The following is a 15,338-nucleotide window of genomic DNA, read 5'->3' as shown; positions in this document are numbered from 1 at the left end:
TTTTTTTTTAAGATTTTATTTATTTATTTGAGACAGAGAGAATGAGAAACAGAGAGCACGAGAGGGAAGAGGGCAGAGGGAGAAGCAGACCCCCTGCTGAGCAGGGAGCCTGATGCGGGACTCGATCCCGGGACTCCAGGATCATGACCTGAGCCGAAGGCAGTCGCTTAACCAACTGAGCCACCCAGGCGCCCACGTGCCCTCTTTAATACCCATCACCGGGCTAACCCACCCCCCCACCCCCCTCCCCTCTAGAACCCTCACTTTGTTCTCAGAGTCCATCATCTCTCATGGTTCATCTCCCCCTCCGATTTCCCCCCCTTCATTCTTCCCTTCCTGCTATCTTCTTCTTCTTCTTCTTTTTTTTTTCTAACATATAATGTATTATTTGTTTCAGAGGTACAGATCTGTGATTCAACAGTCTTGCACAATTCACAGCGCTCACCATAGCACATACCCTCCCCAGTGTCTATCACCCAGCCACCCCATCCCTCCCACGCCTCCCACTCCAGCAACCCTCAGTTTGTTTCCTGAGATTAAGAATTCCTCATATCAGTGAGGTCATACGATACATGTCTTTCTCTGATTGACTTATTTGCTCAGCATAACACCCTCCAGTTCCATCCACGTCGTTGCAAATGGCATAACTTGCCTCTCTGTTAAAGAGGCATTCCCCCACTTTTAAAGATGACCCCACTCCTACAAACTAAACAGAATTCAAATGGATGTACTAGAACCTCACACACTCATTTAAAAAAAAGCTGTGTTCTTCCCCCCTTTTAAATAAGGATTTTATTTATATATATTATTTTTTATATATTTTTTATCATGTTCAGTTAGCTGTGTTCTTTTTTAAAACATGAATATAAATAAACGTTTCTTGCTTAGATTCTGCAGGCTCCTTTTACTACCCTAGATTGCATATGCAAGGGACCCCGTGCTCTTCTTCCCTTCCTTCCAACATTGAGGTTCCAATAGCAACTTGGCTGAAGGTATAATGAGCTGGTAAGCTCTCATCTCCTAGTTATAATGAATGAAGGGCTCATGGCTCATAATTGGTACCAGTTTCAAGTCCTATTCATATTGAGCGGACCTAGAAACTGGCCACAGAAAGGTCTACACATAGCCATATTTAGTGCCTGTTATGCTTTACTGATGTGGATGGGCAGAGATGAAACCCAGGCCCTCTCCATTCTCCAAAGCACAGGAGGCAGGCGTTGTGTCTTGCTGCTTCCCTGCTCTGCATTTTGGGTCTTTGCTGTGGCACACCCAGGGTGAGGCAAAGAATCACCCATGTGCCATATGCAGCAGCGGACAGCCACTGGGGACTGAGTCACTCCCTCAAGACACCTATGCCTGCCCCCCCCAATTCTAGACCCACTTTTGTTTTAATCATACCCTTCCAATTTTTTTTTAAAGATTTTATTTATTTATTTGTCAGAGAGAGCGTGCGAGAGAGTGAGAGAGCACAAGCAGGGGGAGTGGCAGGTAAAGGGAGAAAAAGGCTCCCCACTGAGCAAGGAGCCCATTGTGGGATTCGATCCCAGGACCCTGGGATCATGACCTGAGCTGAAGGCACAAGCTTAACTGACGGAGCCATCCAGGTGTCCCCATACCCCTCCAATCTTAATCTTACATCTTGATCCCTGCGTCTGACTCCTGTGGATTGGACTCTAGTTCTTCCTATCCCAGGCAAACGGCCTGGATTTTTGTTCTGCCTTCAGTGGAAACTTTCCGTTCTAACTCAAGTGGGTGGGTTCCCGTTCCCATTCTTGGCCAGTTGACCAGCAACCCCTTCATGCGATAAATTGCTTTTCTCCTCAAATTCGCTTCTCTTTCAAGTCTTCACATTTGTCCTTTAACCTTTCTGACCACTTAACTCTATATGCCATTACATGTCAGGTGTGTAGATGAGCATTCTTTTTGATGCTAAAGGGCAAATATAGCAAATGCTAAGTAAACGAATACATAACCACTTTTATATGTTAGTCTTTCATTCCTGATCATTGAGAATAAAAGCCTGGTATCAAGACAGTAGTACTTTGTTCAGCAACTTCTTTGTGCTCAGTATATGTCCTCCAACATAATTTTATTCAGTCTTTAATTGTTTAAAAGCCTTTCTTGATTAATTGATTTCTCATTGATGTACTGTTGGCACCAAAGAGTATATATTTATTTGAGAGAGTGTGCACCAGCATGAAATAATTAATTGTTATGAATTCTACCAGAGAATATGTTTTATTCCATTGGAAGCATTTATTTGGGCCTTTTTTCCCCCCAGTGAAGGGTGGCTGATGGATTTTTTTCTTTTTTTGGCCATTTCCTTACATTTAAAAACTCAAATCAGGGGCCACAAAATCTTCAGTGTCAGAAACACTTTAGGTATTTGGTGTTACATATTGCAGTATTGTCTTAATCGTTTCTCAGTTATAGAAATGACGTCTTCCTGATTGAGTCTCCATCCACGCTGTCAGGAAACATCTGTTCACCACATCCATCACTTCTGTCTGCACATGATCATGTTTCAAAGGTTTCTCAATTAATCCTGTGGAAGCTAGAATCACTCATAATTATAATTCTGTTATGCCTTCTTTATTTCTTGATGTGCTGGTTAATTCATGTCCATCCTGCAGTGGTCTGTAGCATAGTGCTATTATCAGCCGTTTTGTCTTTAAAAGCTTCTTGTCTACCATTTTGACTGTGATTGATTCACTGCACTTTGTTGAAATCGATCATATTGGATGAAAAAAAAATCTATCCTGCATATTTATTCTGGCGACTTTTGCATGATTTCACTTTTTTTTCAGTGCACCAAGCTGCCAAGCTGGTTGCTTTCCCCTTTTTGGCTTTCTTTCTCTTGCTCTTTTCTTTTTTATAAGAATTGTCTATTGCTTTCTTTCTTTTGTTTTTTTTAAAGATTTTATTTACTTATTTAACAGAGAAAGATAGTGAGAGCAGGAACACAAGCAGGGGGAGTGGGAGAGGGAGAAGCAGGCTTCCCGCCAAGCAGGGATCCCCATGTGGGGCTTGATCCCAGGACCCCGGGATCGTGAGCTGAGCCGAAGGCAGACGCTTAACGACTGAGCTACCCAGGCCCCCATATCTCTTTATTTCTCCTGCCCTCTCTTAGACAACACCTCTGGGAAGAAAAGCCAGTTGCCAGAGGCAGTGGAATAAATTCTCCCTTTAGAACCAGGCTAGACACTACTCCCATTTCTCTTAACATAAAATCAGAAAGAGGGTCCCTCTCCTTTGTGCTCCTCTCCCTGAGCAGTTTCTAGGGTGAAAGAGTCATGATTGACTGCCAGGCATTTTGCCAACACTGTGACATGCTTCTTTGTAGCTTCAGACTTCTCTGTATTCTAATCTTACCAGGTAGACTCCAAGTTGGACACTAAAATTCTCTTGCACATACTAATATTTTCTTTTCTTCTTCTAGGCACTGACTTTAATATAGATAGCTTACCTTTGCCTCGGAAAGCCCATCACGACTGGGCCCTTTTTCACGAAGAGTCTCCGAAAAACAATTATAAGCTCTTCCACAAGCCAGTCATCACCTTGTTCAACTACACTGCCACGTTCAGCCGCCATTCCCACTTGCCCCTGACCACCCAGTACTTGGAGGGCGTAGAAGTCCTGAAGTCACTCCGATACCTGGTCCCTTTGAGGTCCAAAAACAACCTTCGAAGAAGACTTGCTCCACTGGTGTATGTCCAGTCAGACTGTGACCCGCCGTCAGACAGGGACAGCTATGTTCGAGAGCTGATGACTTACATCGAGGTCGATTCCTACGGTGAGTGTTTACGAAACAAAGATCTCCCTCAGCAGCTGAAAAATCCAGCCTCTATGGATGCCGAAGGCTTTTATAGGATCATCGCACAGTATAAGTTTATCCTTGCCTTCGAGAACGCAGTGTGTGACGACTACATCACTGAGAAGTTCTGGAGACCTCTGAAACTGGGGGTGGTCCCTGTGTATTATGGGTCCCCCAGCATTGCAGACTGGCTCCCGAGTAATAGAAGTGCTATTCTCGTATCAGAATTTGCTCACCCTAGAGAACTAGCAAGTTACATCAGACAACTGGATCATGATGACAGACTATACGAGGCTTACATAGAATGGAAGCTGAAGGGTGAGGTGTCCAATCGGCGACTTCTCGCAGCGCTCAGGGAACGGAAATGGGGAGTGCAAGATGTCCACCAGGACAACTACATCGATGCATTTGAGTGTATGGTGTGCAGCAAGGTGTGGGATAATATCCGGCTTCTGGAAAAGGTGAGCAAATGGAGGTTTGGCAAAGAGGCACTAGGAGGGCCATCTGGATGGTCTCTGCCATTTTGCATCCTTTGTCACAGCCTTTTCACACAGCTCTTCATTCCCATTAAAGAGGCCAGGCACTGCAGGGAGATGAATATTTCATTACTTTTTGGAGGACTGTCATGAAGTTTATGAGTCATGTCCTTCTTCCTGAAGGCCTTAACCTTATTGTTTCTTCCGGAGGACACCATGCTGCAAGTGCTTGCTGGGCAGTGATAGAAGCAGGCTGCAGAGGAGGGAAGAAAGCCAAAAAAATAAAAAATTTGGGAGTTCTGAATCTCATCCACATGGTCAGTCCTTTAACTTTTCCATCACTGCTCTGTTTTCTGTCAGACCCTTACATGCTTGCATCATAGGTGCTTCTTCGAAACTTATTTTCAGGGGGCCTGGGTGGCTCAGTCCATTAAGCATCTGCCTTCGGCTCAGGTCATGATCCCAGGGTCCCAGGATCGAGCCCCGCATCTGGCTCCCTGCTCAGTGGGGAGCCTGCTTCCTCCTCTCCCTCTGCTGTTCCCTTTGTTTGTTCTCTCTCTCTGTCAAATAAATAAATAAAATCTTTAAAAAAAAAAAGAAACTTATTTTCATTTCATGTATGCAGTCAATTAACATCTCTCTCTCTCATCCCTGCTCTTTATCTTTCTGGCACACACATGCTTATTAATATAGAGAAAATGTTCAAATAATGATGGATAATCCTTAAAAGATTTCTTTTTCTTAAAGTATTCTAAAGAAATTTCTGGGGTCCCTGGGTGGCTCAGTTGGTTAAGCGCCTGACTCTTGATCTCCATTCAGATCTTGATCTCAGGGTCATGAGTTCAAGCCCTGCATTGGAGCCTGCTTAAAAAAAAATAAAAAATAAATTTCTTAGTATTGTCTTCAAATTTCTTGATGCTCTTAACATTCGGTTATTTGCTTACTTTACTTATTTTTACCAGGAATGGCCCCACTTTGTATATAGCTAAATTTGTTAAAAGGTAATTTACTGAAAGAAAAAGAAAGATTAATTTCAATTACTTTTGAAATAAAAAAAAAAGAGATTGCCCACATATACTGCTTGGCTATCACCCATCATTCCCTTGCCTGACTTCCATATACACATAACATTTATCTAAATTCTCTGAAGACAAATAATTTTTGTTAAATATTGAAATGTTGATTTTGGCTAGCATATTAATTTCAGGTCAGACAGAAGCCTATACAGTATGTGGAATTATTTTTGTGTATTATATGTATACCATATAAGGCTTTCATATTCTAAATATTTGTATGTTTAGACAAATTAAAAATGTTTGCAAGATCATTTTCCTCATTTACTATAAAAATTTAAATTATTTTATCTGGTTTTATATAACAAATTTTTACTCGTAAAATCATTTATTTTAAGCCAAGTGTCTTGGTCAGCAACACGAACACTAAATATTATATCATTTCTCTCATCCTGATTTCCAGTGACTTCCTTTCTGACCTAATTTATAAGGCCACATTACAGCAAAAACCAAAATCCACACACTGCAAAAAACATGAGAGAAAGTAGAGGCCACATTAATTGCCCATGGTATCCCAATTATTTCTTCTGAAAATCTACCAAAGCAGAAAACAGAACTTCTGACGGTGATGATTTGCCAGGGCTACCTATCACGATCCTTGCCAGGCTTGGGGATTATAGTCACAGAAAGCCAGAGAACTACACAAACCCTAACTGCTTCTGCACCTCACGGACACCCTGTTGGAATGATTGCTGGGGACTGGAAAAGAGTGTACAACGACACTGGTAGCTAGCTTTTTAAAAATCATAGGAGAATACATATATTCCTGCATTTCCAACAGAGACAGCTAACTATGGTGTTTCAGAGTGCCTGAAGGTGCTGAAAGTGGTGTAATTGAATGTCCTTCTCTTTGGAGTCTTTGAAGAGAAGTAGATGGAGTAGGTTGTCCTCTGGTGAGTTCTTATTCCTCCCAGAGGGGTGGTGAGTGAAGATGATTAAAAGGTTTTGCTTGCATTTCAATGATTGTGCTACAATTCTTAAATGCTAATGTGCTCATTATTGAAAAGCAGAACAAAATATACGGTGAAAGTAAATTAAAGGTTTTCGACCAGTTCTTTTCACTTGCATTTATTCATTTGTTTTACAAGATGTGTTACAACTTACATATGGCATGCCTTAAAGTAAGCTACTTATATGTTTCTTCACTTTTTCTCTTTCAGCCAAAGAAGAGCTAAAAGAAATAATTTGATTTCCTCTAACTCCGATTATTTTTTATCTTGTGGTTGATAATAATTTAATTATTGTACTTGGATGTAGAAAATACTATAAGAATATTGAATGCATTTCCCCTTTTTCTACTCTGCTCCTCCCCTGCTCTCCCTCCACACAGACCCAGTGAATTATCTACTGCTGTGTAAACAATATTGTCACAAACTTAGTGGCTTAAAACAACCCACACTTGTCATCTCACAGTCTCTGTGAGTTAGTTCATGGCTTAGGTGGGTTCGTGGAAGCCTGGTATCAATGTATCAGTCAGGGCTGGGTGTTCATCTGGAGGCTCAACTGGGGACGGGTCTGTTTCTAAAGTCACATGCTCGTTGGCAGATTCAGTTTCTTGAGGCTGTAGGATTGAGGGCTTCAGTTTCTTGCTGGCTGGAGGCTGGAGGCTGCCCTTGGCCTTTAGAGGCCACTCACAGTTCCTTGGTATATTGGCTTCGCCAGCCTGGCTGCCTGCTTCCTCAAAGCCAGCAAGGGAGTGAAAGTGCTACAACGGGTGTGTATGTGATCATGTATACATAATCACATACATTCTCTCACCTTTGCTGTATTTTATGGCTTAGAAGCTAGTGATGGATACCATGCATAAGGGCATGAATACCAGGAGGCAGGAATCCTGGGGGCCATCTGCAGTCTGTCCACCACACCTATTGAATCCGAGTGGGCCTGTACTCTGTGTTGCATACTTTATTTATGTAGGGGAAAGTCTTTCAATATTGAATTAATTAATTTAGTCAGTTAAAGAACATTTACTGATGAATGATCCTGTTCTCAAAAAGGCTATCATAGGAGATATAACGTGGAATCATCACAGATACAACTTCACAGAATTGGGATAAACTTTTAAAAAATTAGCTTTGAGGTATAATTGATTACAATAAGCTGCACATATTTAAAGTGTATGGTTGATTAATTGTGACATATACCTGTGAAATCATCACCACAATCAAGATAACAAACATTTCTGTCCTCCTTAAGAGTTTCCTCATGTCCTTTTTTAATCCATCCCTCTGACCCCTTCCTTAGGCAACCATACATCTGCTTTTTGTCACTTTTGACAAAGAAGCTAAGTCAGTTTTCTAGAATTCTATATAAATGGAATCATGTAATGATTCTCTTTTGTGCCTGGCTTCTCCCACTCCACATGATAATGTTGACATTCATCCACAACACTGTGTGTATCAGTAGTTTCTCTTTATTGTTGTGGTTTGCACATACCAAAATGTCCTTATCCATTCACCTTTTGATGGACATTTGAGTTGTTTCCAGTTTCTGGCTGTTACAAATAAAGCTGCTATGACACTTACGTACAAGTCTTTGTATGGACCTAGGTTTTCATACCTCTTCTGTAAATACCTATGAGCGAAATGGCTAGGTCATATAGTAGGTGTATGTTTCACATTTTGAGAAATTACCAAACTGTTTCCCAGAGTTGTTCTCTTACCTTCCCACCAGCATTGTATGAGATTTCCATTCATTAACAGTTGGTGTGGTCAGTCTTTTAGTTTTTGCCATTATGGTGGGAGCATACTGGTATCTCACTGTGAGTTAATTTGTGTTTCTCTAGTAACTAATGATTTTGAGTATCTTTTAATGACTTATTTGCCATCAATGTCTTCTCTGGGGATATGTCTCTTCAAATCTTTGCTCATTTAAAAAAATTGAGTTGTTAATCTTGAGTTGTAAGAATCCTTTATACAACAAATGTTTTCTTCCAGTTTTGGGGTTGTTTTTCCATTTTCTTTTCTTTTTCTTTTTTAGATTTCATTTATTTATTTGAGAGAGAGAGCACAAGCAGGGGGAACGGCAGAGGGAGAGGGAGAAGTAGGCTCCCTCTGAGCAGGGAGCCTGACACGGGACTCGATCCCAGGACCCTGGGATCATGACCTGAGCTGAAGGCAGATGCTTAACCAACTTAACCACCCAGGCACTTTGTTTTTCCATTTTCTTAATGGTATCTTTTGAAGTGTATAGTTTTTAATTTTGATGAAGTACAGCTCATCATTTTTTTCTTTAATCATTTGTGTTTTTTGTGTCCTGTTTAAAAATCTTTGTGTAACCCAGGGTCAGTAAGATATGCTTCTATTTTATTCTAGAAATTTTGTCCAGCAAGACACGTAGGTCTATAGTCAACTTACAGTTAATTTTTGTAATGCAGCATGGTGTCAGAGTTGAGGTTTGTTTATATGGATATCCAATAGTATTGGCACCATTTGTTGGAAAGATTATTTTTTCATGATTGAATTACCTTGGCTTTTTTTCAAAACTCAATTGGCCTTATCTATGGGTTAATTTCTAGACTGGTAAATATGCCTATATTTAAGTACTGTAGCTTCATAATAAGTCTTGAAATGAGATAGCGTCAATATTCCAACTTGGTTCTTTTTCAAAATTATTTTCACCATTTTAGGTCTTTTGCTTTTCCATATAAATTTTAGAGTCAGTTTGCCAATTTGTATGAGAATGCTTGATAGCATTTTCATTGGGATTGCATTGAGTGTATGTATTAATTTGGGGGAGAATTGACAATATTGAGACATTTAATCCATAAGAATGATAGATCTATCCATTTATTTAGGTCTTTAATTTCTCTAGACATTACTTTGTAGTTTATTGTGTACAAGTTTTTTTTATAACCCTTTGGTCAAATTTATACCTAAGTAGTTCACATTTTTTGATACTATAGCAAATGCTATTTTTAAAAAACTTTATTTTCTGATTGTTTGCTGCTAGTACATAGAAGTAAAATTGATTTTATATGTTGACTTCATGGACTACAACCTTGTTAATTACACTGTTTAATTCTTTATCTTTTTTATAGATTTCTTAGGATTTTTTTTTACATAAATGATCATATTGTTTACAAAAAAAAAAGATGATTTTACCCGGACTTCCAATCCATTTGCCTTTAATGTCTTCTCTTTTTATCCCTTACTGCACTAAGACCTTCATTACAATTTTGAATAGTACTGTTGGGACCATATGTCTTCATCTTGTTCCCTGTCATAGAGAGAAAATACTGTTTTTCATTATTGTTTATGATGTTAACTGTAGGATTTTGGTTGATGCCCTTTATCAAATTGAGAAAATTTCCTTCTGTTCTTACTTTTATGAGGATTTTTATCATGAGTGGATGTGAAATTTGTTAAATGATTTTCTCTATCCATTGAGACAATCATATGGTTTTTCTTTTTTAGTTTATTTAATGGTGAGTTATAGTGATTATTTTTGAAGGTTAAACTGACTTGTTTTCCTGAGATAAACTTCACTTGGTTATAATGTATATCCTTCTTATTTATTTTTGGAATTGAATTGCTAAATTTATTTTTATTTTTTTAAATATTTTTTTTTAAGATTTATTTACTTATTTGAGAGAGCTAGAATGAGAGAGAGTACATGAGAGGGGGGAGGGTCAGAGGGAGAAGCAGGCTCCTCGCCGAGCAGGGAGCCCGATGCGGGACTCGATCCCGGGACTCCAGGATCATGACCTGAGCCGAAGGCAGTTGCTTAACCAACTGAGCCACCCAGGCGCCCTGAATTGCTAAAATTTTTGTTAGGAATTTTTGCGTCTACATTCATGAGGTATACTGTTCCGTATTTTTCTCCTAATGCCTTGGCTAGTTTTCTTACATGGTAATGCTGGTCTCACGTTCCCTTTTCTTGTGTTTTCTTTTTATTTTTTTCTCTCTCTTTTTTTAAAGATTTTATTTATTTATTTGACAGAGAGAGATACAGTGAGAGAAGGAACACAAGCAGGGGGAGTGGGAGAGGGAGAAGCAGGCTTCCTGCGGAGCAGGGAGCCCAATGTGGGGCTCCATCCTAGAACCCTGAAATCATGACCTGAGCCAAAGGCAGATGCTTAACGACTGAGCCACCCAGGCACCCCTTTTCTTGTGTGTTCTGAAAGAGTTTGTGTAGAATTGGTATTATTTTTTCCTTACATATTTTGTTCAATTTACCAGCCAGTCATCAATCTGTAGTTCTTTGTTTTGTTTTTTTGTGGGAAAGTTTTTAAGTATAAATTGAATTGTTTTTAATAGATATAAAGCTGTTCCTCTTATTCATTTCTTTTTTTTTTTTAAAGATTTTATTATTTATTTGACGGAGACACAGCAAGAGAGCAGGGGAAATGGGAGAGGGAGAAGCAGGCCTCCCGCTGAGCAGGGAGCCTGATGCAGGGCTGGATCCCAGGACCTGGGATTATGACCTGAGCCAAAGGCAGATGCTTAACGACTGAGCCACCCAGGCTCCCCTTATTCATTTCTTTTTGAGTGAACTTTGGTAGATTGTGTCTTCGAAGGAATATTTTTTCATTTTATTCAAGTTGTGAAATTGACTGGCATACCATTATTAGTATTCCTTTATTCTTTTAATGTCTGTAGTGTCTATATGTCACCTCCATCATGTCTGATATTAATTTGTGTCTTTTTTATGATTAATCCAGATGTTTATCCATTTCATTGATCTATTCAAATAATTAGCTTTTGATTTCATTATTTTTATTTTGCTTTATATCTTAATGATTTCTGTTCTTTATTATTTTAATTATTCTTAATTTGGGCTTAATTTGCTCTTTTCAAATTTAAGGTAGAAACTTGGGTCATTGATTTTAAGCCTTTGTACTTTTATAATATACATATTTAATGCTATAAAATTCCCTAATCACTGCTTGACCTACCTCCTACAAATTTAGATTATTATGTTAATGTTAATTCAGTTTAAAATATTTTCAGTTTTCTGTTCCGCTCCTAATCTTCCTTTTGCGTAACTGATGAAGGTCCATGGGAAAGAGCTTTAGAGGGGGTTTGAACTCTTGTTTTGTGTCTGGGGCTCCTAGGGATTCCAAACCAGCATAGTAGCCCATACTTCACCTTTAAGAATGTGTTAAAAATTTAACTGACTTATTACCTATTTGTATGATGACCACCTCTTTCTCCTGTGTTCTGTCAAAGGTTAAACAGATCATGTATCCATCTCTCTTTAGAGGGTCTTGTCACTGTGGAATTCAGTTTACTTGGTTGCTGTGTGATTTCAGTTCCCTGATGGGCTCAAGAAAATTTATGAATTTATAGTTTATTTGACTTTGTCCTTACTGTTAAAATAGGAGCCATGTCCTCTTTGGAAGCAAAATATTTGTTAATCATACTTTAGAAACAGCCTGTTTTTCCGCCCAGAACCACAGCTGGAAAGTCCATTTGGGATGCTGAAATTTTCTTACTTCTAAAATGTCATAACTGTTTCATCAAACACACTTCCTTCAGGTCATACTGTGAAATATTTCTACAAGAACACTAGAGTTAAGAGTCCATTTCATAAGATTCTTTTCTTTGTGATATCACCTCAGATGTAACTTTGTCGTACACTGTTGAATGGACTCTGGAGTGGGCAGGCAAGGAAACAGAGTATTATTACTGGCTTTCTCATATAAACAGTTATGCAAGGTCAGGGTTGGGAAGGCCGTCCAACAGTATGTGGTCAGTATGGCTACCAGCCGACTGGTGATTCAAGTATCATGAACAAGTCATCTGCTAATGATCTTGGAACATTTCCAGTGTTGGCAATTTCATTATTTTTTAAGGCAGCCCATTTTATCTTCTGTTAGTTTTGACATTTATATTGTTCTTTGTTTTGAACACTTTCCCTTCTCTAGTCCATTCTTAGCTACCAGCTTCTGACTCTAGCTCAATGGGTTATAGGTTTGCATCTGTACCTATCGGTCAATAAATGTGAGCAGTGGCTTCTCAAAAGTTCTTTCATGGTAATCACGTTGGGTTCTCCTTACTTGATTCTCTTCTGCTCTTGCTCCAAAAACAATTTCTACCTAGCCATGAACTCTGGCTAAGGTAACCCCAGTTTGAACTTACTTCTGGTTTTTTGAAAAAAAAATTTTTTTTGTATTATTTTATATTATTGTTTAGACTTCCCAGATTTTAAGTTTAGCATTTCCTAGTGGTTTGCTATTTGGATTTGTGTTCTGGTTCTCTGTACTCAGTGTTGTCTTGGTAAAGAAACTGTGCTCTAGTTCCAGGCCCTTGGAAGCCAAACTCCATGATCATTTGTCAGTGGTCCCTAAGAGCAGGGAGGATTTAAGCAACTGTATCCTTGTCCCTCTTCCAAGAGGGATGTTAATTCATTCTTCTACTTAGAGTCCCTTCAGATGCTTGAAGAAAGCTTTATATGCATTCTAGTCATCTCTTTTTCAGGCTACACCCTAATATCTTCTAATATGCTTCTAATGGTAGGTTTAACAAAGAGAGAATATGTTGATCCAACCATAGGTAGGTACCCAAATTATTGTATTTCCAAATTGATTTTTCTCCTCTGCTTTCTAATTTCCTGATGGGTGAAGATTCTAATTATTACAGATCCAACACATTATAAACCCTATTATCTTTGAGTTAAAATTTTTTTTAGAAAAAGATACATATGCACAAACTTAAACTATTAAATAATTCTGCAAAGTTAAAAAAAGAGCAGTCTTTTATTTTCCCCTTCCCCCCTCCCCAGTGGCAATCTCTTACCACCACATTTAGCTAATTATTTTGGTATTTATTCATTGTTTCTAAATAACATGCTTATACACTCATTTTTTTTTGATGTTCAGTGTTTATGTGATCATGATTGTGCACCTGCTATTCTGAGATGAACCACGTAGTGCACTGTGATCTGTTTCCCTCGCCTGGACAGCTTTTTGTTTCCCTCTCATTTGCCTTCTTGTTTGATTATTTTTATATGTACGTATCACTCAGTCAATCCTTCTTGATTGTTAACTCTCCTTTGAAGATGTTCAGATCTACCAGACATCCAGTTCATTCATCTTGTTGAAGAAATCGCTCACAGAGCCTTCTGAGCTTCCCCAGCATGCCGGCTGCCCTCGCCTCCTTGCGTGGAGCACCAGCCTGAGAGCTCCCTTCCCCAGCATGTGGGGATTTTCCTTTCTTATCTTTTTCTGACACATCTCTTGCATGCTCATCTCCCTTTTCCTTAGTTCTGCTCTTTTGTTTGATCCTACCCTCGTACAGCTTCCCGAGAAGGGATACACAAGGATGTCTGAAATGTCTTCATTCTACTCTAACACTTAAGCAATAGTTTAGCTGAGTGTAAACTATCCATTTTTCTTAGAATTTGGAGGCATTTTGCATCGCCTTCTAAAAGACTTTTAATTTTGAAATGATTTTAGATTGACAGAAGTTACAAAGATAGTACAGAATTCCTGTACACCCCACACCTGGCCTCCCCTATTGTTAACATTGTACATCACCATGGTACATTTGTCAAAACTTAAGAAATTAATGTTGACCCACTGCTCTTAACTGACCTGCACACTTTAGTCATATTTCACCAGTTTTTCCACTAAAATCCTTTGTTATCCTTTGTTCCAGGATCAAATCCAAGATACCAAATTGAAATTAGCTCTCATGTCTCCCTAGTCTCCTCCAAACTGTGATCAGCTATTCAGTTTCCTTATTTTTAAGAACTTTGATACTTTGGAAGAGCAATATTTTTGTAGACTGTCCCTCCATGCATTTGTCTGATGTCTTCTCATGTTAAAATGTAGGTTATGGATTTGGGGGAATATGACTGCAGAGGTGAAAGGGCCCTTCTCTTCACACCATATCAGGGGACACATCATATCAATGTGACTTATTACTGATGATGTTAACTTTGATCATTTGGTTAAGGTGGTATTTGTTAGGTTTTCTCTGTGAGTTTACTAGTTTTCCCTTTCCATTAAGCGAGTCACTATGTCCAGGCCATGTTCAAAGGGAGAAGAATTAAGCTCCACCTCCTTGAGTGCAGAATTATCAAACAATTTGTGGACCTATGTCTAACGAATAAATATTTGGGGGGAGGTATTGTGAGGCTATGCAAGTATCCTTTTTCTCCTTAAAGTTTTCCCCACTAATGTTCATTCATCAGTTAGTCTTACCATTGCTTTTTAACTTCCAGTGTTAATGTCAAGAGATCTAAAACCATCCTAACTGCCAAGCCTCAGAATTAGATGTTTCCTCTCATGGAGGTTGTAGAATCTCTTCCTTCTTTCCTGTGTTCTGGAATTTCGTAAAAACGTTTAGCAGGAGACTGTTTGTGTCACTATGGAGTGAAGATATTTGCTTTAAAAGGAAAAGTATATGTTGGGTTCTGTTATTTTGAGGCAGGAACCCAGGACTTGTGCTTTCTTATATATTTAAGTCTTTTTTCCTTTCTCTCAACACAGGGTTTACCACCCAAAAGATGGAAGGCTGACGTGACACACCTGAGTTGCCCAGAACCTGCGGTGTTTGCTTTCTCACCTGTGGCTCCACGTTGGAGCTCTTTGCAGGACATGTGGATACCAAGCTTTGAGCAATCCAAGAAAGAAGCCCAGGCACTAAGGTGGCTGGTTGATAGGAATAAAAATTTTTCAGCTCAAGAGTTTTGGGCCCTGGTATTCAAGGACTAATTTCTACAAGTGTCAGAATGATATAGACTAGAGCTCTCTTGAGGTTTATTTTCTAGGTTGCCTTAATATATGAATATCATAGCTACTTTGTTGACTATCCTTTAGGATAAGGAGTACTTGCTGTAGTACTCATGATGAGCCCTTGCACATAATGGATGTGAATTGCCCTTAGGGGTCACCTCTATATTTTTTATACTAAAAAAGTAAATATTTCTTACGGTCACCTTCCATTTACATGTCTGGACCGATGTACCTGCCGCCTTTTGTGGAAATTCGGCTAATGTGAATTGAGTGCTCCCCTCCCTGCAAGGGAG

At 39.1% G+C, this 15,338-nt stretch overlaps 1 protein-coding gene across 1 annotated transcript in view; it reads left to right on the top strand.

The window, feature by feature from the left end:
* The window catches only part of FUT10 (fucosyltransferase 10), a 63,485-nt gene extending 48,461 nt beyond the window's left edge, over window positions 1-15,024 (top strand). The window contains exons 3-4 of the mRNA XM_021694243.1: window positions 3,440-4,275; window positions 14,800-15,024. Of these exons, the coding sequence (XP_021549918.1) occupies window positions 3,440-4,275; window positions 14,800-15,024 (1,061 nt within the window). The remainder of the gene's footprint in view (window positions 1-3,439; window positions 4,276-14,799) is intronic.
* The last annotated feature ends 314 nt before the right edge of the window (window positions 15,025-15,338 follow it).

Source organism: Neomonachus schauinslandi, chromosome 2 (assembly GCF_002201575.2).
Source record: "Neomonachus schauinslandi chromosome 2, ASM220157v2, whole genome shotgun sequence".
Classification (NCBI taxonomy): Eukaryota; Metazoa; Chordata; class Mammalia; order Carnivora; family Phocidae; genus Neomonachus; species Neomonachus schauinslandi.
The sequence above is the reverse complement of the archived record's forward strand: the minus strand, read 5'-3'. Positions and strand labels throughout refer to the sequence as shown.